General features: G+C 27.9%; 1 protein-coding gene across 2 annotated transcripts in view; it reads left to right on the forward strand.

The window, feature by feature from the left end:
• The first annotated feature begins 1,843 nt into the window (after nt 1-1,843).
• Nucleotides 1,844-27,624, forward strand: part of LOC145000602 (uncharacterized) — a 37,668-nt gene continuing 11,887 nt past the window's right edge. Inside the window, exons 1-16 of one of the 2 annotated variants that reach the window (XM_078959858.1) lie at nt 1,844-1,905; nt 1,970-2,164; nt 4,905-5,122; nt 9,251-9,356; nt 9,458-9,559; nt 9,677-9,736; nt 10,513-10,591; nt 13,022-13,169; nt 13,573-13,696; nt 16,225-16,405; nt 17,003-17,031; nt 17,174-17,322; nt 18,733-18,835; nt 18,995-19,090; nt 19,169-19,221; nt 19,309-19,432. In XM_078959858.1, coding sequence (XP_078815984.1) covers nt 1,991-2,164; nt 4,905-5,122; nt 9,251-9,356; nt 9,458-9,559; nt 9,677-9,736; nt 10,513-10,591; nt 13,022-13,169; nt 13,573-13,696; nt 16,225-16,405; nt 17,003-17,031; nt 17,174-17,322; nt 18,733-18,835; nt 18,995-19,090; nt 19,169-19,221; nt 19,309-19,432 — 1,746 coding nt within the window. In that variant the 5' untranslated portion in view covers nt 1,844-1,905; nt 1,970-1,990. The remainder of the gene's footprint in view (nt 1,906-1,969; nt 2,165-4,904; nt 5,123-9,250; nt 9,357-9,457; nt 9,560-9,676; nt 9,737-10,512; nt 10,592-13,021; nt 13,170-13,572; nt 13,697-16,224; nt 16,406-17,002; nt 17,032-17,173; nt 17,323-18,732; nt 18,836-18,994; nt 19,091-19,168; nt 19,222-19,308; nt 19,433-27,624) is intronic. The other variant, XM_078959859.1, reaches the window with a different exon arrangement.

Genomic DNA, 27,624 nt, shown 5'->3' on the forward strand with positions numbered 1-27,624 from the left:
GATATAAACAAAATTTAAAGTACATTCTTTTCAAATTCATATATTTCCAACCTTGTAAGTTTTCACTTGTATCTTAATTTTCATATTTTAAACATTGATTTGACCGGTTTATAATAGGTTCCTTTGGTTCTAATGTTTTATATAAATTTTGTTACAGATTTATATTTACCACTTTGCTTTTTGTATTAAAAACTTAATTATTCAATTTGATTAAATAAAAATATAATATAACATTGAATTTTAGAAAAATACGACTTTTAGAAAATCTTTGTGTTGGTCTTTAGAATTATAACAACAGTATCCTGAGTTGAATCTCAAACAAATACTAAAATGTCGGTTAAAAATAAAATCAAAATCAAAAAATAATTTTTGCATATAAACTTTTATTTTTACCAACATAATTGCACTTTATGTTTATGTTCTCATGTTCTTTCTATACTAATATTAATATTAATATAATTGAACTTCATTACAACTTTTGTCATATAAAGATCATATTTATATTACATAAATTAATTAATACTATATATTATTTTAACCATTTAACATAATGATTTATTATTTTTATTATTTTTATCTAAAGTTAGACATTTGATATTGTAAAAATATAGACGCTTATAAATATATATATTTGCTATATGATCAATAATTTTGTTTATGAAAAGAAACAATGATAATGAATGTGATGTAATGTATTTTCATTGCTTGAGTTGTGATATAAAGCTTGCATTTCAATTTATTTAATTACACATTATGATAATCCGAGACTTTCATTATATGTGTCAATTTTTTTCTTATTAATATAAACATGTTTTTCCATTTAATTTGCAAAATAGTCCATGTAAATTAAAGTAAGATAATAATAAAATATAAAAAATATGATAATAATAAATTTTAATTTACATAAAGTCTCACAAAGTTACTGCAAAAGACTTTGAAAATATGCACCATTTCAGAAGTATACAGTTATACACAATATCTTTTCCAAAATCTACTAACATCATTATGCATTAAAAATATAAATATATCCAATTTACCATTTACGAATAAAACTATATAAAAAAACTGTATACTTATTAATATCAATATATTTGTCACTATGATTAACCCAATATAAAAACGCCACATAAATAGTTACTTATTACTTTCACACAACATTATTTCACAGTATTTAAAACATTTAAACATATTCTTATAACGATCTAGTTTTTGTGATTTTCAAGTATTATGCCGATTTCAATGTGTGAGTAAACTCTTATTTATAAGGGGGTTTTAATGGTTTGCCTGGAAGATTATTTAATTACAAAAAATTTAATTTGAGAAACATCAATGAAATAACAAATATTCAAAAAAATCGAAACCATTAATAGATATTTATTTTGCTTTATAATATAAGAGTTAGTTAAATAAGCAATAAAAATTTACATATATTAAACTTTTTTATATAATATATATATATCTATTATAACATACATAGATAATTAATATGATAGGTAAAAACGAAACGGTCATTTGCAAGGATTTGAGATGTGCATTGAAAACATATGCCTACAAACATAACAAACATAATCGATTACATAGGGATATATATGCCTGACAAACATAAACATTGAATTATACATCATTTAAATGAAATCAAAAGGCTAAAAATACATCTCCTTGTTTTTAAGACTTTGGTCTTAAAACATGTTTCATGTATGCATTATAAAATATATATATATATATATATATATATATATATATATATATATATATATATATATATATATATATATATATATATATATATATATATATATATATATATATATATATATATAAACACCTTCTTATCCAACCCCATTACTTAGACTCCATGTAAATCTAGCCTCTTGGACCTTGTCTATAAATAACCGAAGGTTTAGGGTGTGTGAGATACAAAACATTTTCAACCCCACTTTTTATCTTTCTTTAAATCAAGCTTTTGCAGGTATCGGAATATAGTTTGAAGATGAGGGTGGCAGTTGTTGCAGCGGGAATTAGTGGGTTAGTATCGGCGCACGTTTTGGCTAAAGCTGGATTGGAGGTGGTATTATATGAGATGGACAATTGCCTTGACAGCGGCTCAAAAACCATCTCTGTGAACGGTGTTGAATTAGACCTTGCTTTCATGCCCTTCAACCAGGTAGCTTTTGTTCCTTCTCCGTCAACTTAAACTATGCACCGGTTTATAAATTTCAGTTCTCTTAATTAATCGTTATTAAACACTTAATAACTATTAATTAATAGTTTTAGTGGCAACATTACCGTACATAACATCAAGTCAATGATATATATATATATATATATATATATATATATATATATATATATATATATATATATATATATATATATATATATTGCATCCTTAAGTTACACATCATAAATAACGTGGCTTATCATGTCTGCTAAAGTTTGAACCTTGACGTTAACATTAGGTTATATCAAATGTTATTTAAAACTTTTGCTTATGATATTTTTATTATTTTATTGATCTAATACTTTTTTTTCATTTGATGGACTTCTACTTTTTAAATTACACAAATAACAAATAAAACATTATATTAAATGGTAAAAATGTATGATATAGTTAGTAACTAATATTTTAATCGTCATGCATTGCAACGATAATAGTCGAAAATGGTGATAATCGAGAGTGACCTTGTTGGAGTAATCTGATGTGGCAGATGAAGGAGAAGAAGTGAAGGAAATAGGAAATAAAAAAAAAAATCAAATAAACAAAAGGACTCAAAATGAAAATTAAAAAAAAGTGGAAAGGAGGAAAAGGAAAAGAAATGTAGAATATATATATAATTGCTTATGCCTTATGATATTTTTATTATTTTATTGGTCCATCTAAATATCTTTTTGTCATTTGATCGAAAAATTTAAAGCTTTTTAGCTTCTTTTTCTTTTAAATACACAAATAACAAATAAAACATAACATATCCCTGTGCAACACGCAAGAATATAATTATATATTGAAAATTATGACAAATATATTTCGTTAAAATTATATAATTCATTGTCATTAACTTTGAAATATATATTTTTTTATACTAATTTGAAATGTTAACTATCGGAACAATATGATAACATACAAAACTATTAAAGCTAATCTTTAAATATAGTAATCAACGGTAGAAAATGATAATGGATGATATAGTCTTTACTTTATAATATTATTTTATTTTATTGGAACAATGTGATAAAATAAACATCTAACTTTTTATTCTTTATCATATTTCACTTAAAACCCATAATATAATTTTAGTTTTAAGTATTTATTATTTTTTTACGAACTAATTATTTATGTTAAATATTTAATTATAATTCATTTATGAAATATAAAATTTATATCGATATATAACATTTTCAATCTCTTTTTGATAACTATGGCCTAATATATATATATATATATATATATATATATATATATATATATATATATATATATATATATATATATATATATATATATATATATATATATATATATATATATACACCAGACATTTTGTGTATATTTTCGTTTGTTTGTGAAAATTTAAAGATAATATATGTTTTATTTATAACTAACTAAATAAAAAGATTTTATAAAACTTTTTATATAGATAATATATTAGTTAATGTAATTTTAAGAAAAACGTTATTAGCAAGAGTGAAAGAGGTTAACAATTGAAGATATATTGAAGATATATGTTAAATTTAACAAAATATAAATTTTGATAAAATCATAACATAACTTATCCATGCATATGATCCATCTAAATGGATGTGTTTTACATTTAGGACTTTCAAAACGGGTCCTTATGTTGTTGTCCTCTTTAACTTTTACATGATTGAACTTCAAAGAAGTGTTAACATAGATCTATAATTACTAGAGTTTTCTTTTGAATAGAACGGTTAAACCCTATCCAATATAGTTAAACCAAATTAATTTTGATTTAAAAAATATTGATTTTAATTGTCTAAAATAAACAAAAATATGATTCAAACCCAATTAAGGAATTACATTTCCATTGGATTAATTCATTTTCAAGAATCAAAACTACGTTATAACAAATATATGACTTTAATATTAACAAGTTTTAATTTGTCTAGTTTAAGAGGGTGTTAGACATTTTATTTTAAAGTTAAAAAAGATTTTTATTTAAAAGGATTTATTGACTTATCAATGTTGGAAAATGAGATTTTAAAAAAAATGTTTAGATTAACTTTTTAGTGACAAAAGTAAGTTAAAAAATGTTTGGCTAACTTCTTAGCTCTTGCTTGTTTTTTATTTTAATAAATCATAAGTCATTCCAGGAAGTTACAAATTATAATTTATTCAAAACTATTTTTTAAAGACTAAACCAAAAGTTGTTTTAAAAGTTCTAACTAACTATCCAAACACTTTTTTTTAACTTGTTGATTTTTCAAGAAATCAATAAATTACAAAATGACTTTCTAGGTAAAATCCCAAATACCCTCTAAATCAACAAATTTTTGGAAAAATACAACTCTAATAATATATATAGCCTCTTTAATTAGGCCAAAGGTTCTACTGTAACTTAAACAACAACTCTCTCTCTCTCTCTCTCTCTCTCTGTGTGTGTGTATATATATATATATATATATATATATATATATATATATATATATATATATATATATATATGAAATTATTTGATATTTTTTTTTCAGTTCATTTAGTTTTCATTATAACCAAAATTATTTCGAATTCCAAAATAATTATTCTAATTTAGTTGAAATCAATCGAAATATTAAAAATATTTGATCAATATAGTTCAATACAAAATTTTAAATTAGACAATTTGGTTATATCTAAAATGGTGAACAACCCTAATAGTATTATATGCCAATGATTCATTGATATGCAGGTTACATACCCTAATATGATGGAGTTCTTTACGAAACTTGGTCTTCATTTGGAGATTTCTGATAAGTCATTCTCCGTTAGCTTGGCTGAAGGCAATAGTTATGAATGGGGTAGTCGAAACGGTTTATCAAGTTTGTTTGCACAAAAGGGGAACATGATAAATCCTTACTTCTTGAAGATGTTATGGGAATTGACTAAGTTTAAAAATGATGTTTTGAGGTATATATGGTTAATTGTAGAGCTTTTAACAAGAAAGTCCTTAAGTTTGTTCCCTAACTTTTCTTTTGCACTCAGATCGTCCTTGTAGTTTGATTTTGTTGCGTTTTTCGTCCCTTATATACATAAAATTAGGGATCAAACGTTCAATTTTGACCAAACCATAGGGATGAAAATCACAACGAAATCAAACCATAGGAGCAATCTGATTGCAAAAAAAAAAATTAGGGACAAAACGTAAAATTTTAACCAAACCATATGGACGATTTTAGTAATTTATTCTTTCCCTTACAAAGTTTAAAGTTATTCAGGTTATACCTTGAGCAATGTTTTGAGTCATAACCTATGTCTAAAAGATTTGGAACTCCAACAAAAATAAAAACATAACACCTAGTTAATGCAAATTAATTAATCCGTACTCAACTCTTTCACATATATATATATATATATATATATATATATATATATATATATATATATATATATATATATATATATATATATATATATATATATATATGAGTATATCAATCATAAGGGTGATGTGTTTTAGAAATACTAATATATTTTTTGTTAGTAGTATTGCTACATATTTTTACCTAGCTAGAAGTATATCAAAACGTGTTTATATAAATAGACATAGTTTTCCTTTTAAAAGCATAAAAATAAATATTTATACTACGCTTAAAAACTTTAAAATACATATTTATACTTCTATAAACATATATATATATATATATATATATATATATATATATATATATATATATATATATATATATATATATATATTTCTAAAATATAATTATATTTCAAAAGCATAAAAATGCATATTGATGCTTATGAAGATGTATCTATACTTCTAAGAATATACAAATACATACTTATGCTTCTAAAATATTTAAATATATGTATTTACATTTTTAAGACGTATAAATATATAAAAATGCATATTTAGAAGCATGCGTATATAATTTTTATCTTTTTAAAAGTAAAATTATATTTTTTAGAAGTATAAATAAATATTTATACCTCTTTAGAATAATAAATATATCTTTTTACGGTTTTAGATGTATAGATGTATAAATGTCTATTTTTATGCTTTTAGAAATATAGAAGCATAAACATCTATTTATACATAAAGATACATATTTAAGAATGAATATATATATATATATATATATATATATATATATATATATATATATATATATATATATATATATATATATATATATATATATGTGAAGGTTGTAAAAATCGTTTGACGGTAGCTCGACGGTCGACTGGTGATAAAGGATTAATCGGTATTGGTGAGGATTAATCGAAGATTAATCGAGGACCATAAATTATTAATAAAATATTAAAATTAATTAAATATTAATATATCTTAAGAAAAAACAAGTACTTCAAAATTAGAAAATAAGAAAAATTGTAATTTGGAAATTTAGAAATACGAAAATATGAACATTTTGGTATAATATTTGAAAATTTGAAATTTTGAAAATTTTCGAGTAAAAAAATAAAGTTGGTTTTTTGAATTTTTTAAAAAAATTTTAAATTTTTTTTGACCTTTTTATGACTTTTTTTTTCGACTTTTTTCAACCTTTTGACTTTTGTTGACTTTTGTTAACCGATTAATCCCGCCAAAACCGATTAATCCCGCTAAACCCGATTAATTCTAAATTTCCGATTAATGCTCTAATCCTCGACGGTTGGAGAACGTCAAACGATTAATCCATGATTAATCACCGATTTCTGCAACCATGATATATATATATATATATATATATATATATATATATATATATATATATATATATATATAATTAAAAAAATATATAAAGGATTTAGAAACTTAACGGTTATTTTACTGTAAATTTGATTTCTTAGAAACCTATAATTACATATAACATTGACAAAAATAAAAAGAATGAAAATGAATAAATAAGGTGAATGTTGGCGTTAGCGAACAAGAAATGGTCAAGGGGACAAAAACAACAAATTCGAGAGCGTTTCCAACCCACTTCCATTTTCCAACTTTTCTCTCATTTCTTCTTACATTTCTCTCCAAGCTTACCCATTTATTCTCCTATTTGGGGAAAATGAATAGTATAACACCATATTTGGTGTATAGTGTTATACTATTAATTTCCCCAAAATAGGGATGAACTTTGAGTTGTTAGTTTTTGTCCATCTTCTTATATATATTTATACATTATTAATTTATTTTATCTGCTAATTATAATTTAAATGTATTATTTAATACTTATAATATTTTATTATGTATTAAATTATATTAATTAATTATAAATATAAAGTTTATTTTGTTTATCAAATCCATAAAAAAAATTTAAATACATATTGAAATTTTAAAATACGATAATGTATTTTACAAAAGCTTATAATTATGTGTTATAAATATAATCTTATTTATTTAATAGTAATGTAATGAAAAAAAGTATAGATTATATATTTTTTAAAACCAAAATAGTAGAAGGGGTGTAATTGACAATCTATATAAGTTGGAAAAATAGAATATAGTTTTTGGGATTAAAATTGAAGTAGGGTTGGAGATGAAACACTATTTACCTCATTTTTTACTCTATTTTTGGAGGAAAAATGAGAGTAGGTTGGAGATGGTCTGACAAGATTAAAAACTTTTATATCACAAACTATTAATTACTATTGTTGTTTTAGAGTTAGAACAAGGAATATAGTTCTAAGGAAATTGACTTAATAAGGTAATTAATTTTTCTGTTTTTTCACATATGGGTAACTATCTTTTTATTTTGTACACATCTATGTAACAAACTTTTTGGAACTGTTCACATATGACAATTATAACCGACTATAGCAGGTTACATCCGGTTATAACCGGGTCATAATTGTTATATGTGAACACTTTCAAAAAATTCGTTACCTAGATGTGTCCAAACAAAAAGATTGTTACCCAGATGTGAACACACCGAAAAGGTAAAAGTAAATTACACGAATGGTCTCTGTAGTTTGGGTAATTTGTGCGTTTGGTCTCTAACTTATTTTTTAACTTTGATGATCCATACTGCTTATTATTATTTTTTTGTGCGGATTGTCTCTGTCTTACCTCAAAATACTATTGTTCCGTTTTTAATTAATTTTCTTATTTATGTATTTATTTTTTATATATTTTAAAAAATTAATAGACCCCACATATTTGTATCTACTCATCCTAAACTTGAAACCACATTCGAGAAATTTAAGCTCGGTCCCACCAGTTACCATCCCATCTCTCATTCTCCTTAACTTCACTTTTCTTTCCATCTTTAATGACATCTACGTCTTCACTATCCTTTCTTTTTCGGTCCTTCAACTTCGACGAACAAACCCACAACCCTTTTATTGGCTTGTAGTGGTAGAAAATTCAATGAATAGACAGTGGGTTGTGGGGTTGGTTTGTCGGAGTTGAAGTACCTAAAAAAAGTGTTAGTGAAGACGTTGATGTGGGGTCTATTAATTTTTTAAAATATATAAAAAAATAAATACATAAATAAGAAAACTAATTAAAAAATAAATTAAAAAAGGCATAATAGTTTTTGAGGTAAAAAAATAAGTTAGGGACCAAACACACAATAAAAATTAACAATAGGGATCATATAGGTTAAAAAAATAAGTTAGGGACCAAACACACAAATTACCCAAACTACAGGAACAATTCGTGTAATTTACTTTTACCTTTTCGGTGTGTTCACATTGGTGTAACAATTTTTTTTATAAACATCTACGTAACGAACTTTTTGGAAATGTTTACATATGATCATTATGATCGATTATGACCGGATGTAGCAGCCAGTCATATGTGAACACTTATAAAAGTTCGTTACGTATATATGTATAAAAATAGATAGTTACCTAGATGTGAACAAATCAAAATTTTAATTACCTTATTAAGTCCATTTCCCTAGTTCCAATCCTCATGCTTGCAAGTTCTAAAGTAATGTGTAAGGTTTCCATTGCTTTGATTTTCATACGTAGAGTATATAAGTCGTAGTGTATATAAGTCATAGAGTATATAAGTCAAATGTCGAATGGTTAATATGACAACCTAGGTAGCAGTTCACTTTTAATTAACTTTATAACTGACATATATAGGTACCTTGAAGAGTTTCAACGCAATCAAGATATCAGTCACGATGATACCTTGTGGGATTTCATCAAGTCACATGGTTATTCAGAGTTATTTCAAAAGGCTTATCTTGTGAGAAACCTTTTGAAATTGTATCCTTCTACTATGTTTAACCTTTCAAATAATTACTAAATAAATCTTTGTTGAACAAATGAAATGAATGCCTAACACAGGTTCCAATATGCTCTTCCTTGTGGTCCTGCCCTACACACGTAGTTATGAGGTTATCTGCTTTTTCTGCTCTCTCATATTTCAACAATCACCATCTATTTCAGGTACACCTTTTAATGTTTATTCATAGTGAAAAATTTAACTACAACATACATGTAGTTCATTAATTATACAATAGATAACAATTTTCAGGAATTTATTTGTCGTCTATCTTTTGTTAGATGTTCAGTGGTCCTCAATGGTATATCGTTAGGGGTGGCTCACAGACCTACATTAAAAAGGTGATTTATTATTTTTCAGGTTGAATTTTCCCTGGTTCAAAGTATAATCATCATTGTTTAAGCAACTAACTCATACACACTCTAATCCTACTCTCATATATATATATATATATATATATATATATATATATATATATATATATATATATATATATATATATATATATATATATATAAAGTGAATATACCTAACAACCTTATATAAGCTTAGGTACCTAACCTCATCAAACTACGTCATTTTGCATTAAATTTTCATTGCAATCATCCAAGGTTCTTAAAGTTCATCTGTAAACTTGATTTACTTCAAAAAAATTTGGAAATTCATCATTGTATTTCTCCGACATCCTTTCATTTGTAGCGGTAGGATATGAAGCCCATTAGGTGGTATTCGATAGAAAGACGTAATGTAAAAGAAAGATATTGTTCAAAATCCAAAGATTTTGAAAATAATGAAGTTATAGGGTTGAAGTTTAAGAACCTTAGGCAATTACAATGTAAATATGATACAAACCGATGTAGTATTATGGAGTTAGGTACCTAAGCTTATATAAGGTTGTTAGGTATATTCACTTTACCCTATATATATATATATATATATATATATATATATATATATATATATATATATATATATATATATATATATATATATTCCAACAAAGAACCCTCAGTAGGTTAAGGAACCATTTTCTTATACACTTAGTGACATTGGGCCACATGTACATATCGTATGATAAAGTTTAATCATCCTAATTACATGTTGGACTGAATAACAGATCAAAGAAGATATGTTGTCTAGCGGCTGCCAGATAAGGACGGGTTATGCCATAAAATACGTCTCAAAACGTGATGATGGTAAATAATTTCTTTGACTGCTTGAATCTTCATTTTCTATTGTATATGCCACCTACTATTTGTTATGATTTTCCTAAATTAAATCGTTTTGTGATCGATTTACACACACACACACATATATATATATATATATATATATATATATATATATATATATATATATATATATATATAAAATAAACCACACTATTTGAAGCGCACACACCAATTCACTCAACACCCATGTAAAAGCTTAATTGTGCAACATTAATATTTCTAACATGTCATCGTTTAAACTCTCGATAAGTGTTGTATTTCACAAAACGCACAAGTGACATGATCTTTTGTCCACTCACTGGTGGACACGGTAGAATTTTATCGTAGATATTGCAAGATTTTTTTTTCAAAACATAATATAAAACATGAAAACAATTTATTACGTATAATACAAAAAGCAATCCATTAACATAGTAACATAGTAACATTTTAATTAAAATTCAAATTTGACCTCTTCATGTAGAGATTTTTTGAATATGCTCCATTAATTTGTCAGTCTCAACTTTTAAAAGTGTTTTGTTCTCAACATTGCAAATCAATGTAATATTGAATTAAAATATTTTAGCTTCTAGCCATTGGTCTTTTTTTTTGAGGGGATTTCAAATGTTGAAATAAAATTTAGACAAAATTGAAGAAAATGGTTCTTGTGGTATGCATTTTTTTAGTGTTTTAGTCCAAACCATGACTTTTTTTGGATATGTGGTCCTTTTGAAGTAGTTTGTATGTGAAAATAGTCCATCTGAAAATTGAAATAACTATAATACCCTTAGGGTATTTAATTTTCATTATTCTTTCATTTCTTTTTAAATCTAATACTATTTTATTTATTTTAATAATTAATAAATTAAGAAGGCTCTCTCTCTCTCTCTCTCTCTCTCTCTCTACATGATTTACCAATAGAAGAAATGGGGCCATGTTCATCGTCTTCTTTATGAATCACCCATCATCATCTCTCCCTCTCCATAATAACCTGCACCACTCCATTTTCTTATCATATCAACCACCATCTACCCACCGCCACATATAGAGAAATTCAGTCTCACCATCATCACCTCCATCCATTATCAGAAGAAAATTTCACAAATCTCAATCATTCAAGAGCCACCATCGAGATTATAACAGAAACAAGAATGAATCGACATCAGATATGGTAGAATCAATTTACAAATTGTAAAGCGAATTGTAATTGATAAAAAAAATAACGTGATATCTATTCAACCGTTTTCAAAATTGGGTTCAGCATACCAACACCCCTACCATGTCAATCAATTTCAAGAATCAACATCGATTATCAACCCTGCAACTTAACACTACCCTTAATCCTCTTGATAAACCATCTACTAAGTCACCTTAATCACCCACAATCGAACACCTTCATTCACCCTTTTCCTGAACCACCAACCACCACCCTTAAATCGGATCCTTGAGAGCTACAACTGAAAATATATATACACACACCTATTAATCGATCCATTAGGGTTTACTAGGTTTAAAGTGGTTGAATCTTGACATATTTGAAATCTATTTCATTTCTTGGTATGTCTTCAACTTCTCGATCGATTTCAAAAAGTGTGTGTGAATCCTTCCTAAAGTGATGATGAGCTAAGAATTCTTCCAAATATGCAGATTGTTGTTTTGAGATGGAGGAAAAGATCAAAGAGGGGCAGAGAGGGGTGGATGAGATGAGAAGTGAAGATTAGGGATGAACTCAAACAGATGTGCGAGAGAAGAAGACGAAGGTGTAGGATGAAGCAAGGAGCGATGAAGGTGAATGGTCCGACTGGGGAACAAAAGGGGATGGGGATTGTGTGTATGTGTTTGTGTAGAGAGGGAGAGAGAGAGAGAGAGAGAGAGAGAGAGAGAGATGTGGGTCCAATTTAATTATTTATTTTCTTTTTCATTTAAATTAAATATAAAAAACATTAAAAAAATATCAGAAGGGCGTTACAGTCATTTCAGGTTACCAAAGGACAAAAAACGCAATGAAACTATTTCAACAGAATCACCAATCCAAAATAGTTGTGGTTTTGACTAAAACCCCAAAAAAATGCATACCATAGGGACCATTTTGCAATTTTGTCTAAAATTTAAAACATAAGGCTTGTAGTTATGTTTTTGGGCTTCTAAATTGCACCCTAGAATCACATATTTCTTTTACGTAGTTTTATATTTTTTCTATACAGTGACACAATAATAGAAAATTTTTTTTGATTTTTTTTGCATTGCGTCCGGAAAAATTAAGTGTTTTCGGTGCCACTACGGACACCATAACAAAACCATCACTGAATCAACTGTTACTTTTTACTTAAATTTTTGCTTAATAAGTAGTGTTACACTAATGAAGTAAGTAAATTGGCTAATGGGTATGCAATATGATCTATGATCTATGAGTAGGTTGTCTACTTCTATGTGAGGATGGCTCTGAAGAAAGGTTTGGTGGATGCATAATAGACGCGGATGCCCATCAAACTCTGAGATTGTTGGGGGAAGAAGCTACAAATGAAGAAAGAAGAATACTTGGGGCTTTTAATTATGTATATAGGTATTATGTTGCTTTACGTTGGAGTGATCTTGGCCTACTTAATGTATGGATTGACAACCTTTTCTGTAAACGTTAATATCATCATAAACTAGCTCGTGGCTAGCAAAAAGGATTGTAACATTTAAGAAAAAGCTAGAACAAGTTTGGCTCCCAAACAAATGAAAACATCTTACCTTCTAACGTGTCTTTGAGAGCTTTTTTTTGAAAGACAACACGAATACAAAATCTTCAAACAAACGAAAACGTGACGGCTCCCAATTGAACTGAATCAACCAAACTGATGGATGCCTAGCTATGAAGCGAAGACGATTAAGTTTCTTTGGGTCATCCCAATAATTTATTCTCTACAGCCATGTCGTTGCTATAGTGATTTTAAATGGATAATAAATGTTTCTTTTTGTAGTGACGTTTTTCTACACAATGACACAAGTCTAATGCCTCGAAACCGAACAACATGGAGTGCACTGAATTTTCTTGGAACTAAGGATAACAAAGTGTGCTTAACGTACTGGTTAAATGTGCTCCAGGTACACATGATGTTTTCAATCTTAAATTTTAATATGCTCATTGAGCGTTCTTAAACGAATACAAATTTACGATTATATTTATCAATTACGAGAAATGAAATGATGTGAAAACACACTTCTATTAGTTTGATAGTATCACCATGGTAGATAGATTATGTTACTTAGCAAACAATAATTAATTCGAACCGAATAACTTATTTATCAATGTTCAAATTTTGACTATTCAACCCTTGTGCCTATATGGAGGTTTCACTTACGGTGGCCTAATGACGTGAGGTATAGACTTATGTTTGTAACGGGGATTAGTTGATGTGCGAAAATTAACATGGAAACTCGTTAGGGAAGTTCTTATTTCAAAAAAAAAAAAAAACCCTTAAAATGTAACACATGCTCCAAAAAATTAGAGAGGAAATCTACATTATACCCACTCCTACAAACAACCACATAGCCTCTAGAGAATAGATGTTAGACATTATTTGTTTTTGCTAAGCCAACATGTTTACAGTCTGCACAAATCTGTAATAGAAAACATGGACTAAATGTCTGTAATCTGATAAATAAGATTGTTTGTTTTTTAACTGTCTAAAGACTACGAAAACAAACTAAAATCTAAATAAACTATTTTTTTAATAATAAAAGAATTTTTCAATACTTTTTATCTATCATAAATAGTTAAGAAATTTAGATCAAGTTTTACATATTATTATAAAATAATAAAAATAAAATGATACAAATTAATGGATATATTTGATAAAAAAACAACAAGCTTTGGTCCAAAAGTTATACATAAAAATTGTAGTTAGGGATCAAAAAATTTAACATACAAAATGGATGGAATTAAATTTCGATTTTAAAATAAAAATTTTCATTTTACTTTTCAACTTAAATCAATAAAAACCAACCATAATTATTTCCCAACAAACTGATATTGCTTCATTAGTTATTTTCTTTTATAAAATCTCACACAAAAAATACAAGTAAATATAAACAATTAAAGTAGATTGATAACATTAGAAAATAAAATATAAAAAATCAATACTATACTATATTGAAGTATGGTTGATGAATGTGATGTTGCTTTGAACCCTTTTTTATATGTATAAAAACAAATAATTGTTAAGCACATAAAAAATTTGTAATAAAAATAATAATTTATTAAATCATAAATGCAAACAAAAATTTACATATAATAATTAATGTATACTGGTAATTTTGTGTAGACTTGTGAAGCTAAAAAAATAATTTAAATTATGAAGTTATAAATTATTAGATAAGTGTAAGAAAGAAAAGAAATAAATTGATAGCAGGGCCCAATTTTTTTATTTATATATTTTTATTTAAAAATAAAAAATTATAACAAAGATAATAACTTTTTTTTTGTTTATTCTGGGTCTTTGAAAATATTTAATTTTTCAGGACCGGCTTTGTCTAACATGAACACTATATATTCAAATGACAACAAAAAAATATATATATATAATATGAAATTTATATAAAATAAATACACTAATACTATCAACATATATATATATATATATATATATATATATATATATATATATATATATATATATATATATATATATATATATATATATATATTCTAACATGAACTTAATTCATTTAGGTGTATACAGGTAAATTCTAATACAAAAAATATTCTTTTTAATTTTGCTTCATAATATCACTCTGAATTGCAAGCTTTAGTTCCTTTCTTTAAAGATAGCTTTAGATCCTTTCTTTGAAGATACTTCACTCAACAACCAAAAGCTTCATGAAATTCAACTTTGCTTCATTGTGTCCTACAAAATGATCATTTTGCTCAAACTTTTGTTTCCATATCATAAAAGAGATTAAATTTCTATAAGGTTTAGATCATATTGAAAATTTTAATTACTGTATACCTTAATATAATAATTTTTACCTCCAACAATGATTGGTAAGTGATTCTGGGATGTTATGTCATTGATAAGCTAAAAGTAGCAAATATCTTATGATCACATGAATCAATTTTAGAATAAAACCCAGGAACTAAATTGGCAATCTTTATTTATTATTACTAGATAGGCACAATTTTTGTGTACATATCAAAGAATGATATACTATCCAGTGATTCATTATAGAAATATCCCAAATTTGATGAAATAAAACACACAATGAATAATTGAAAAACCTAAAATATTAATATTTCTAAAACGATTAACACATAAATGATCAGGTTAATAGTTCTAGAGGCCCCAATCGGCTGAAGATACATTCATGAGACCCGTGCCGGAGTTTAAATTATATATACATACAACATCATTTAGTAGCTCCTATAACAATAATCAATCGTAAACTTCAGCTACAACAACTTATTAACTCATATATCAATCATAAATTATATATATATATATATATATATATATATATATATATATATATATATATATATATATATAATTAAATTCTTATTATATTTCAAGTGTTTGTTACTACCATCTTGTTTAAATAGGTTTTAGTGGTTTAACTATTAAATTAAAATGCAGAACATTGATGACAATGAGCTACCTTTTCTTGTCACTGTTAATCCTTCTCGAACACCAAAAAGTACATTGCATAAATGGTCACTAGGACTGTCAATTCCATCAGTTGCAGCAACAAAGGCTGTTCTTGAGCTTGCTTACATCCAAGGAAAGCGAAGAATTTGGTTTTGTGGAGGATACCAAGGTAGTATTCTTCCTTTGTCATTCTTCATAGATAGGTGTCATGATACCTTCAAATAGATAATCAAGGGCCCTTTTCATCTAAATAATAGTTCACCATCTCATAATTGACTTTTGAATGCCATACACCCAAATCTCAATATAAACAATGTCTTGTCCCTTCAAGAAAGTATAAGATGATATTGTAATGCAAGGTTTATTGTAACTTTGTAAATGTCGTTGTAATTATGGTAAAAGCATATACGAATTCATATATATTTGAACTTGACAAAAGTAATTGAATTCATTAGATAACTAAAGGTCATACGTAGAAATTGTTTATGAGATTAAGAGAGTGACATGCTAGGATTTAACTTGAAATTGACCAGTGTTTCATAGAACCAAAAAGGGGTTTATATAATATTTTTTAAAATCATCCATATTATTCTCATACATAAACTCTACAAAAGGTTATTTTACATCATAGTACCCTTTATGTCACAAGTTTTTGATTAATTTATGACTATACAGGAAATAAGTGTTTCAATTGTAAGTATTTTCGTCTATGTTCAAAGTTTAATTACTTTATCTTAATTTTACAAAGTATAATTTATTTTTATAGGTCATGGGATCCTTGAGGATGGTGTGAAGGTAACATGTTACACAAGTTAATATTGCATGCTTACCTCTTGTGTAGATCAAATAAGTACTCATTACACAATTTTGTTCAATTTTTCATAAATAGAGAGCACATAAAAGTTAATGTCTTACATGGTCTTTTATTGTCTTTCAGGCGGGTATGGTTGCGGCAAATGGCATTCTTAAAAAGACCTGTGAAATTCTGAATAACCCGAAAACTATGGAACCATCTTTGATGGAAATTGGGGCGAGGTCACTTGTTGTTAGGTTCCTTCAAGAATTTATTGCTATTGGTACCTTAATGTGAGTCACATTCTTTTATGCGCGCGCGCGCGCGCACACACACACACATATATATATATATATATATATATATATATATATATATATATATATATATATATATATATATATATATATATCCAAAATGCAGAAAAACAAAATCATTTATCCAACGACGTTCATAAACACTCTTATATTTTGTTTATATATAAAAAAACCCTCACATTTTAACTTACCTTTTTAGATTTATCAAAATATTCGTTTTTTAAAGAAGTTACTAGTTGTTTTTTGATATGATATTTATCCTATTCGTTTTTAAGTTGACATTTTAAAAAAATAAATGATGTCATTTATTTCCGTTTAAGTAAATGGTCGTTGATTAATGATTAATTTCTCATGTTTTACCCTAGACAAGAGACAACCTCACTCATTTGTGTTTCTATGTTAACGTAAAAACAAAAAAATAAATGTTACATTTGAAAAAAACCCTGTAATTTCTTTTTAAAAAGTGGATATTTGGGTTAGTGTGAAATGTAAAGTTATTTCTGCATAGATGTAAAAATCTAATATCTTTTCTAAATGTCATGTATAAATGATTGTGTTTTTTGTATATATATATATATATATAGCAAAATACAAAAAAACACAATCATTTATATACCAATATTTAGAAAAGAATCTTAGATTTTTACATATATGCAAAAAAACTATTACATTTCATACTAACTAAAATATCTGTTATATATATATATATATATATATATATATATATATATATATATATATATATATAATACAATATAATATAATATAATAGTCATATATATAACATAATAGTCATATATATCTTGAGTTTTATGAGGTATAAGATACAAAGTTTTTTTACAAATCAGTTATACATGAATAAATCATTAATATTTGTCAAAAATTTGAAAACTATAATTAAGGAAGGTTATTAAGAAATTTAAATTGAAGTAAAATGACAATTTTAAAATATGTATACAAATTAATTCATATTTTTTAAACTAGACACCAATAACTCTTTGAAAACGATAATAACTAATAATAAAATCTAATAATTATTTCCATGTACGAAACCATCTCAAAAAGAATAACTATTTATATCTGCCTCTTTGTGTAGGCTCATATATATATATATATATATATATATATATATATATATATATATATATATAACCATAGATTATATTTATACATTGCATCTTCATTGGTATTATCTCTTCATCTTTCTTTCTTTTTTTTTTTTTTTCTAATTTTTTTTGACTCAACAACCACATAATTGTTCTATTTTGAGCTCTCTATTCTAATACATGATAAAGGTTGGTATAACAGACACATAATTGTTTTATTTTGAGCTCTTTATTTCAATACATTGTAAAGGTTGGTATAACACATATAACGTTATTATAGTTTATTGGAAGAAGGTGGTGCAAGATTCACATTCGAAGGAACAAGAAAGAAGAACTCTACAAAAGTTTATCTCAAAGTTCAAAATCCTCGATTTTATTGGAAGGTCAAGACTCTAACTTAGTTTTATATCTCTGGTTATCACTATATAAAGACTTTATGATCTCTTACAAAAATAGCTACAATATCCATGAACGTTTTTAATTATGACAGTTATTTAGTAATTCTCAAATGATTAAATTACGATGCTCAAGTCCTTTTGCAGCTTGCTACAGAAGATGAGTTAGGTCTATTTGGCGCATACATTAAAGGGGATTTTTCTTTTGCTGATCAAACAAATGGCCTTTTAAGTTTGATTGTGGTAAATCTCATGGCTTATGGTTGCTATTCAAGTAGGTTTTTTTTTGTGCTTTCACATTAAAGTATGCTAGTTTTGCAGATTCTTATTGTAAACTATGAGCTAAAAAATTATTCATTGACATCTAACAAAAGGTAAATATAGCTTATACACAACTATCACATGTTTCAAAGGTTATAATTGTTCATTAAATTAATAGAACTCATTGTGTGTGGCTCCAGAGGTTGGTGGACACCGATGTTTTCAACAGCAATTATAGCATCTGCAAAGTATTTCTGTCATCATGTTTTGATGCATAACTCTGTTACCCAAGCACGCAGGAACATATCTCATCACTATGATTTGGTACGTGGAAATACATCTTAATTTAAAATATGTTTTTTCATATAATGTTAACACACTATGTAAAAATATTAAAACATTCACCATAGAACAATAAACAAGCATAAGAAAAACGAAATATACAATGAGATATTGACTGGTTCAGTAACACCTATATCCATGATAATATAAGCATCCGTTAGTTGAAAAAGCAAGTACAAGATAAAGTTTAGGTTTATACTTACACCATGATCTTTTTATTAATGTGCAATACAATTCTAACAATTATGGTTTCGCTACATGAATCTACCCCTATGTCCTTGACCTTTTTTAACCCTACGATGCGTCAAGTCGTCGGGATAGCTTAAACCGGCGACAAATCGTCTGCACACTGTCGTCGACATACCAAGTCGACATAGGTGGAAAAACTCATAGGCATAGATGTCGTCGGGATAGCTACCCCTATACCGACAACATGTCGTATGCACAAAATAATGTTTTATTATTTACTTGTACCGACAACAAGTCGTCACCATAGGTAAACTCTATAGCGACGACATGTCATCGGTATAACAAGTACATTTTTTTTTACCGATTCTATTATTTACCATTCATGTTTGTTTAAAGAATCTAGATAATTTGCAACATATATCCATAATATACAAACATTCAATAAATCATACCAACACATATTGTTCAAATTCAAGTCTAGTACATACCAAAATGAGATACAATAAACAATAACACAAAAGATCAATAATCATAATCTTTTCTATCCTCTGTCTCGTCGGTTAGTTTATGGATATTTCTCGAAAAATATTGGCATCAAACTGAAACTGTGATATTTACGTTGGTTGAAAAATATGAATTGCGTCCAATAATGAGTCGTTATACATTTTTTTTTCATTTGCTGGTTAATGCGCAAAATTGGGTATCACTCATATTTTAGGATTGATATTGGGAAGATGTGGAAGGTGGGTGATTTGGAAATAAATTATTGGGTGTTGGTTTCCTCCAACTCTTCGAGTATGTCCGTGTCTCGTCCCGAGGGTATGATTGAGACATTGAAGCTCATTTACATCTTCGCACTCTACGACCTCTTTTTGCAATTTCCTATACTCTTCTTGAATCTTTTCTTAAAATAAAGAGCACATTAAACATACATTAATTAAAACGAACAATTTAAACACTACAAGAATAATAATATACACTAAACAAAAATATATAATAATAATAACATATTTAAACAATGTATTAATTTCATTTATTACTTACTAAATCTCCTTGTGTTCGATGTGTACACTAAACTGAGCATTCCTGAAAGCGCATATGTCTCTAACCCTCAACATGTCACAACTTCTATCCTTTCTATTTGTATAATAAGCCAATAAAAATAAATATATTTTTATAAGTGTTAATAAAAACATTATATAATAAAAAATAAATTTTATTACCTCTATATGCATATGACATACAACAATGAGCACTTGTATGTGAAAGTTTTGCCCTACTACCTTTATTTTTATTTTATTTCTGATATACGTTAATATTCCGGGGACAAAAACAACAAATCAATCATGTCATTCCAAGTACTAGCTTCCCAACCCCACGGTGAATGTCTTCTTGTAGTTTCCACGTCCGCATATTTGTTGACCTCGTCAAAATGACATTTTGCATCATATGTGTGTTCTGCACATGCTCTTTGGTAGTCTGCTTGGATACCCTCTCAAACGAGTTCCCATAAATTTGTACCCCGAAACCTATTAAGCTCAAAATAGGTCTTCACAAAAACATATTTAATTAGTAAAAGAAATATTTAATCAGTGTAATATTCAATACATATAAAAAGTATTGTATACTTACTTTTAACTCGGGATATATAGCTCTTTGTAGTTGATAGGAACATGGCACTAAGATGGATAATGCAACGATACCTTTGATGCCACCTGATTTGAGATCAATATAACAAATATTTGTCCGTTATCCCTTATGAATCGACTTGTCTCCTCAGTGGTATCAAGTGGCACGACTAAATGCTTCTTACCATTATCGGCATACAATTCATATAGATTTAAGTTCCTTCCTAAGGCATACATATTCTTTAGGTTTGCTACATTTACACATAGAATTTGAAATTTGGAAATTTAGAACTTTAAAAATATATCTAATACTTAAGAATTTATGTAACTTACAAGATTCGCAACCCAATGCTATCATGTATGCACCCTCGTGTGGAGGTCTATTCTCTCCATCTTTTCCATATCCCTTCGCGACATGTGCTTCTATCTATTTAACAAACATTATAAACATTCAAAATATATATTAAACGTAATTTAAACAAAACTTAAAGCAACATTTAAAAATTTAACAAATATTATAAGAAATCATGATATATAATAACCTTAACATACATGTAATCAAAATCATCACTAGAATAATATACAACTACAACATCATCATTTTCATCATTTAATTAACTAGTGATTTATCAAAGATATTTCTACAAAATGTGGAAATCTATAAAAATTAAAACACTTTAAACCCAATGTTTTTTTAGGTTTACAATAAAATATATCTATAAATACGACCATAAGGAAAACTAAAGTAAAATATACTTCTAGTGTAAGTCCTTTTGCTCCTATCTTCTCATGTAAAACGATTGCTACCTAACCTACAAAACATGAAAAACATCTACTACATCATAGCACAATTCTGGTGAGTTATATTCTAACTACTTAATTTTATCATACTCTTCTACCGATCTTTCTCTTTTTTCACATACTCTAAATTTTTTCCTCTGTTCTCATATATACTATATTCTATTCTCAATCTTTTTTTATCTCATCTATCTCTTCTACCATTTTTCTCATCCTTACTTTCTATTATTGCTATATCTCATATCATGCTCTCTCCTATTTTCTCCTATTTCTTATTAGCCTCTTCTCAGGCTCATCTCATACTCTATACATGCTATATCTTCTTTTTCTTTACATTTCTCATGATCTTCTTACTTTTTCTCTTTTCTCTTCTCATCTCATATTTCTCTGCTATTTCCTCTCTCTACGCATGTCATTCTCATCCTCATACTTTGCTCCTTTCTCATCTCTTACTCTCAACATTCCTTTCTCTTACTCTACTTAAATCTAATCTCTATATTCTCAGGTTTTCATGCCTCAACATTTTATTCTCATTTAGACCCAAATTGTCCAATCATATATGATAAGTACATTATCATGTAAGAGAACAAAATACCTCTAATCTTACCGGGAATAACCATCTGAACATAATCCCCTCATCTTGATCCCCTATGGATCCCTTGACATTATTCTTCTCTTGAATTCCTCATCGATTCTTTACTTTTACTCCCTCACATATTACATCCAAATTCTCAAAAGAACTTTCTTACCTTGTTCCACTCATGGAACCCTTCATCTATCTTCTCTAACTATACACAATCCCATTATTGTCGGAATTATTTATCTACACCCCTAAAGGGACCATACTCTTATTCCTGTAGGAATATATATTTTATTCCAAAGGAATCTTACACTTTATTCTCGAAGGAACAATTCTCTTATTCTCGAATGAATATCTATCGCATTCCCAATGGAATCATCTTTATACTTTTCTTTAACTCTTTTATGTGACTCATCACATAACATTTGTTCAATGGACGATCCATCTCTTTATCTCATCAAGAGATCTTCTACTACTCATCTAGTACTCAAATCATTAAGTACTTAATCTTTATCTTCTTATAACATCTCTTAGGTATTCTATACAATACCATTAACATCTACACATGCATATATACTCATTTATATGATAACAATGCATATAATCATGTTATAAATCTTTCTACCAGCTCTCAAGTATTTAACAAATACCCTTCTCATCTAACCATACATTCTCTAGGTATATATACATGCTCTATTACATGTTTCTAAACGTATACCTCATACATACTCTAAATATATGTATATGTCCAACTACATGTTTTGAAATGTATATTCTTAGTCTATCTTCATCTAGTAACTTGAGGGCATTCACTTAGTTCCTTAAGGTAATATGTATATATATACACACATACACACAGACACACACACACACACACACACACACACACATATATATATATATATATATATATATATATATAGCAATTACTCACCTTGTTATTTAGTGAAGACAAACTACCTTTTGGCTTCCTATCATCAATCGATGCATCTTGACCTATGTTCTTGCTAGAGGCATATTCATAAAAAATTTCAAGTTCCTTTAAACTTGTTTTAAGCCTATTAAGAGTTTAATGACCGTCTTATGTCAAAATGTTCACTTAATGGATCAAAGTTCTATCTTTTCAGTTTCTATTTCTAAAGCCAATACAAAAAGTTAATTAAGCATCCCATACTACTTAGTTCATTACAATAATTTCTAATAAATCAATTTGAAATTATCACTAGTTAGGTTTTTCAAACACTAACTATCAATAGGTTGATTTCATCATGGAAATCACCCACAAGGCTTGATCAAAGCTCCTAAACACCCTTAATAGTATCATATACATGCTATACTTTGATCAAACCAAACATTCTCCCTAATCTAGCACATTCACCATTAAAGCTCAAAGCTTAAGAAAATGGAGAAATCATTACCTTAGGAGTGCAAGGATGTTAACCCCTTGTTAGGCTCTATCTCTAGCTATGTTTCTCAACCTCAAAATTTCATGTTATCTGCTCTCCCCCAACTATGATGTGTGTTTTTTTGGTTTGAAATGAAGCCTTAGCAGGTTTAAAACCCATGTTTTGGTTGCGTAACCGCATCGTGGTGGGATTTCCACCGCCCCATGAGGCGTGCTATTAGGTCATGGTGGGATGTCCACCGGACTGTGGGGTGTGCTATTAGGCCGTGGTCAGTGGTCGAGTTGCGTGTCAATTTCCCATAACATTTCACTTTTACCGCCATTTCGTGGTACCAATATACCATGTAGTGGTGCAAAGTACCTTCCCCTCTGCTTACGACGATGGACTTTGTCTAAATTACCATTCTCTCTCACCATGTCATGGCAAGCACCTTATCGTGCCATGGTGGTTGTAGATCATCAACCTTCATGGTTGATTCCATTATAGCTTGGGACGGTTTTTCCTCCAGCTTCTAGCATGTATAACTTCATCGTTTCTAACCCGTTTTCTATATCTTTATATCCACTCGAAGGTGGAGATACGTTCTATAACTCTTTTAATTCATTTCTTATCGACTTAATACAGATCTTAATTTGTAAACTCACAAAGTTTACCCAAAAAGCATAAAATTTCCTATTTTATCCTTTTTCCTAACCTACATCCTCTCATGCATTTCTTTTCTCGAACATATTTATAAAATCACATCTTAGTGAATTGAACTTATCGTTTCCATTTTCATGAAGTCATAACTTCTTAAACTTATAGAATTCTCATAAATTATAAATTTTCCATTTTGGTCAACATTTGGATGGGGGCTCTTCTTGGGATGATGGAGGCTGAAGGTGGTCGAAACTCAAAACCCTAGCCCCTATATCCTTTATATATGCCCTAAATCCTGAAACTTAGGGTTTTATGTGCATTATGGCTACTTAATAAGTGTTGTGTCGTGGTGATATGGCACTACCATGCCCTGGTAATCCACTTGCCACGTCACGATGGAGGCAAAACTCAAAACCCAAGTCTTTAAAACACAAGGAACTTCAAAAGAATAATACCTAAGATACATATGTTACACTATTTATATGGTAATATATCTTGTTTGATCGTTCTTGATAAATTCATTCTATGAAACTTATCATTATGCTTCCACATCAATTAATTGTTATAAGAGCTTAAGGGAAGGTAATTTTTGAACACATTGACAAATTTCAAAGAGTTAATGGATATATTTCTTGAAAGGGTCTCTTCAATGGGTGAAGAGTTGAGTTGGATGACATTTTAGTTACGATTTTCATAAGTTTCCTTAATTAGGAAACTATAGAGACCTTTAGAACCGGTGAGTCTTGGTTTTGCAATATTATGGGCATTTCAATTTTATAATTAGGTTAAAAGGACAAGTTCAATATCAGAATTTACTTCATTGAATTATCTTTGGTCTATCCCTTTTATAAATTCTCAACAACGCTTTATTATGTGTTTTCCAAATCATGAATATAAAGTGTCTGAAAAAAAAAATATCAAAGAGATTATGAGTATTCATGAGGATCAATAATATAGGGAGTTACTTGTAAAAACATAACTACATAATGGAGTTCCAAGCTATATAACATGAGATGTAACAAAAAATTCAGGGTATGTGCACATGAATATGAGAATGAGTCTTCTATCCACGTGACTTATCGCACGATAATCTAAGGGGACTACCTTACTCATATATCTTAAATCAGGAAAATTAATGTAAAAGTATCCGAGGGTCACAAATGTATCAAGTAGTTTCATAAAGTCATGGTCCAAAACTATTCCAAGTCATGTAAAATTTAATGGCTAATGGATTTTTGCAAGAATATTAATACACAATTTATTATGGTCATTTATATGGTGATTGACAAGTTCAAAGGCAACAATAATTTTAGCATATGACATACCAAAATATAAGAAAATTTTTTTGGTTTCATTGTTGCTTTTGTATGAAAACATTATTAATTATTTTGTGATTAATCAAGTTACCACAATATAAGAGGCCATGTCCTAAAGATTAAAAAGTTAACGTACAAGGCATGGCATAATGTTTATGAGGGTCAATCATTTCGACTAAATGTTTCTCATGGTGAAGGCTGAAATGAGGATCCTTCTGAAGTGGAAAAGGAAAATAAATAAGAGGAATGTCAAGTTCTTAGAAAAAAAAGCTCAACATACGACATGATTTCCACAAGTTTAGAGAGATTAAGTATTCAAAAATGGATGTCCCAAAAAAATCAATGAAACATATATAATATATATGTTGCAAACAAACGAAATTAGAAAAATTATTGGTTCTTATGGTGGTAGAATATAAGCTTGGAAGGTAACATTAAGGGTGCTCTTTTCATATGTGTTTGAACATGGAAGAGTCTAAAACCTATTAAGAAGTTGAAATCGGTAGTGTGGTGATAAGGAACGATGAGTCTTTTAACGTGATTGGCATTAGGTGATGGGGTCATGACTCTCATAGAGGTAAGGTAACTTCCAAGCTAAAGAAGAAATTGGTCTCTTTAGAAACTATGGACAAAGAAGGTTCAAATACACTTTTCAATATTAGTCGCCAATGTTCACTAAAAGGAGCACTACTGGTTATAAAAGGGTTTAAAGTGTCCATGTTGTATGAGCTAAACAGGGAAACTATATTAGGTTTGACATTAGTTTTATGTTCCTAGCATTCGAATTCATAAATTAATAGACTTTCACATATGATACTTAGTCACATGGATGAAAAAGACATGATACAATTGAGAAATCAAGGGATTTTAGGCAACCACAGGGTATCCTAAATGAAATCTTATGAGCATCATGCCTACTAGAAGTAACACCAACTTATCTTCTCGAAGGGGATACATCAAAAGAATGACTTAACTACTTACATGCATATTGTTGGAGTACTCTAGTGCACCATTTCTCGGAGGTATAAGATACTTCCTTTCATAATATATTTTTATCTGAGGATTTTGTAGGTACTTAAATTGAAATACAAGGATGAGGCATGAGGATAATTTTGGAATCAATAGACTATACTGGAATACTAAATATACTTAAAGGTTAACCGACTTATGATTGATAACATGCTAGATATTTATTTAGTGATTTTTTGTTTGGGACAAGAGTAGGTTATGTATACCCCACAACAATACAAGCATGATAGTTTAAAGTGTTTACTTTTCAACATCATGTTGGGTCGATGCTTTTAAGCCAATATAGTGGTGGCAATCCATGACACGACATGACTTTGTGTTTTTGTTCAAGATTGGACATGAAGTTCACACAATATCAACATGTGTTTTTCAAGTTTTGTAAGATTATAGGAATTAAATTAAATAAATGTTTATTTTATCTTATATTTTTCATTTTTGTTGTGTTGGTCATTTTTATTATGTTTCAATTGGGTCGTTTTAATGCTAAAAGACAAAACTCAACATTATCTCATGTCGTTTTTGATGGGTCTTATACACACAATCCTATGTGTGCATGCAACCCTAGTATTGGATCTATGTTTTCACTATT

Source organism: Lactuca saligna, chromosome 6 (genome assembly GCF_052625555.1).
Source record: "Lactuca saligna cultivar CGN05327 chromosome 6, ASM5262555v1, whole genome shotgun sequence".
In the NCBI taxonomy this organism is placed as follows: domain Eukaryota; kingdom Viridiplantae; phylum Streptophyta; class Magnoliopsida; order Asterales; family Asteraceae; genus Lactuca; species Lactuca saligna.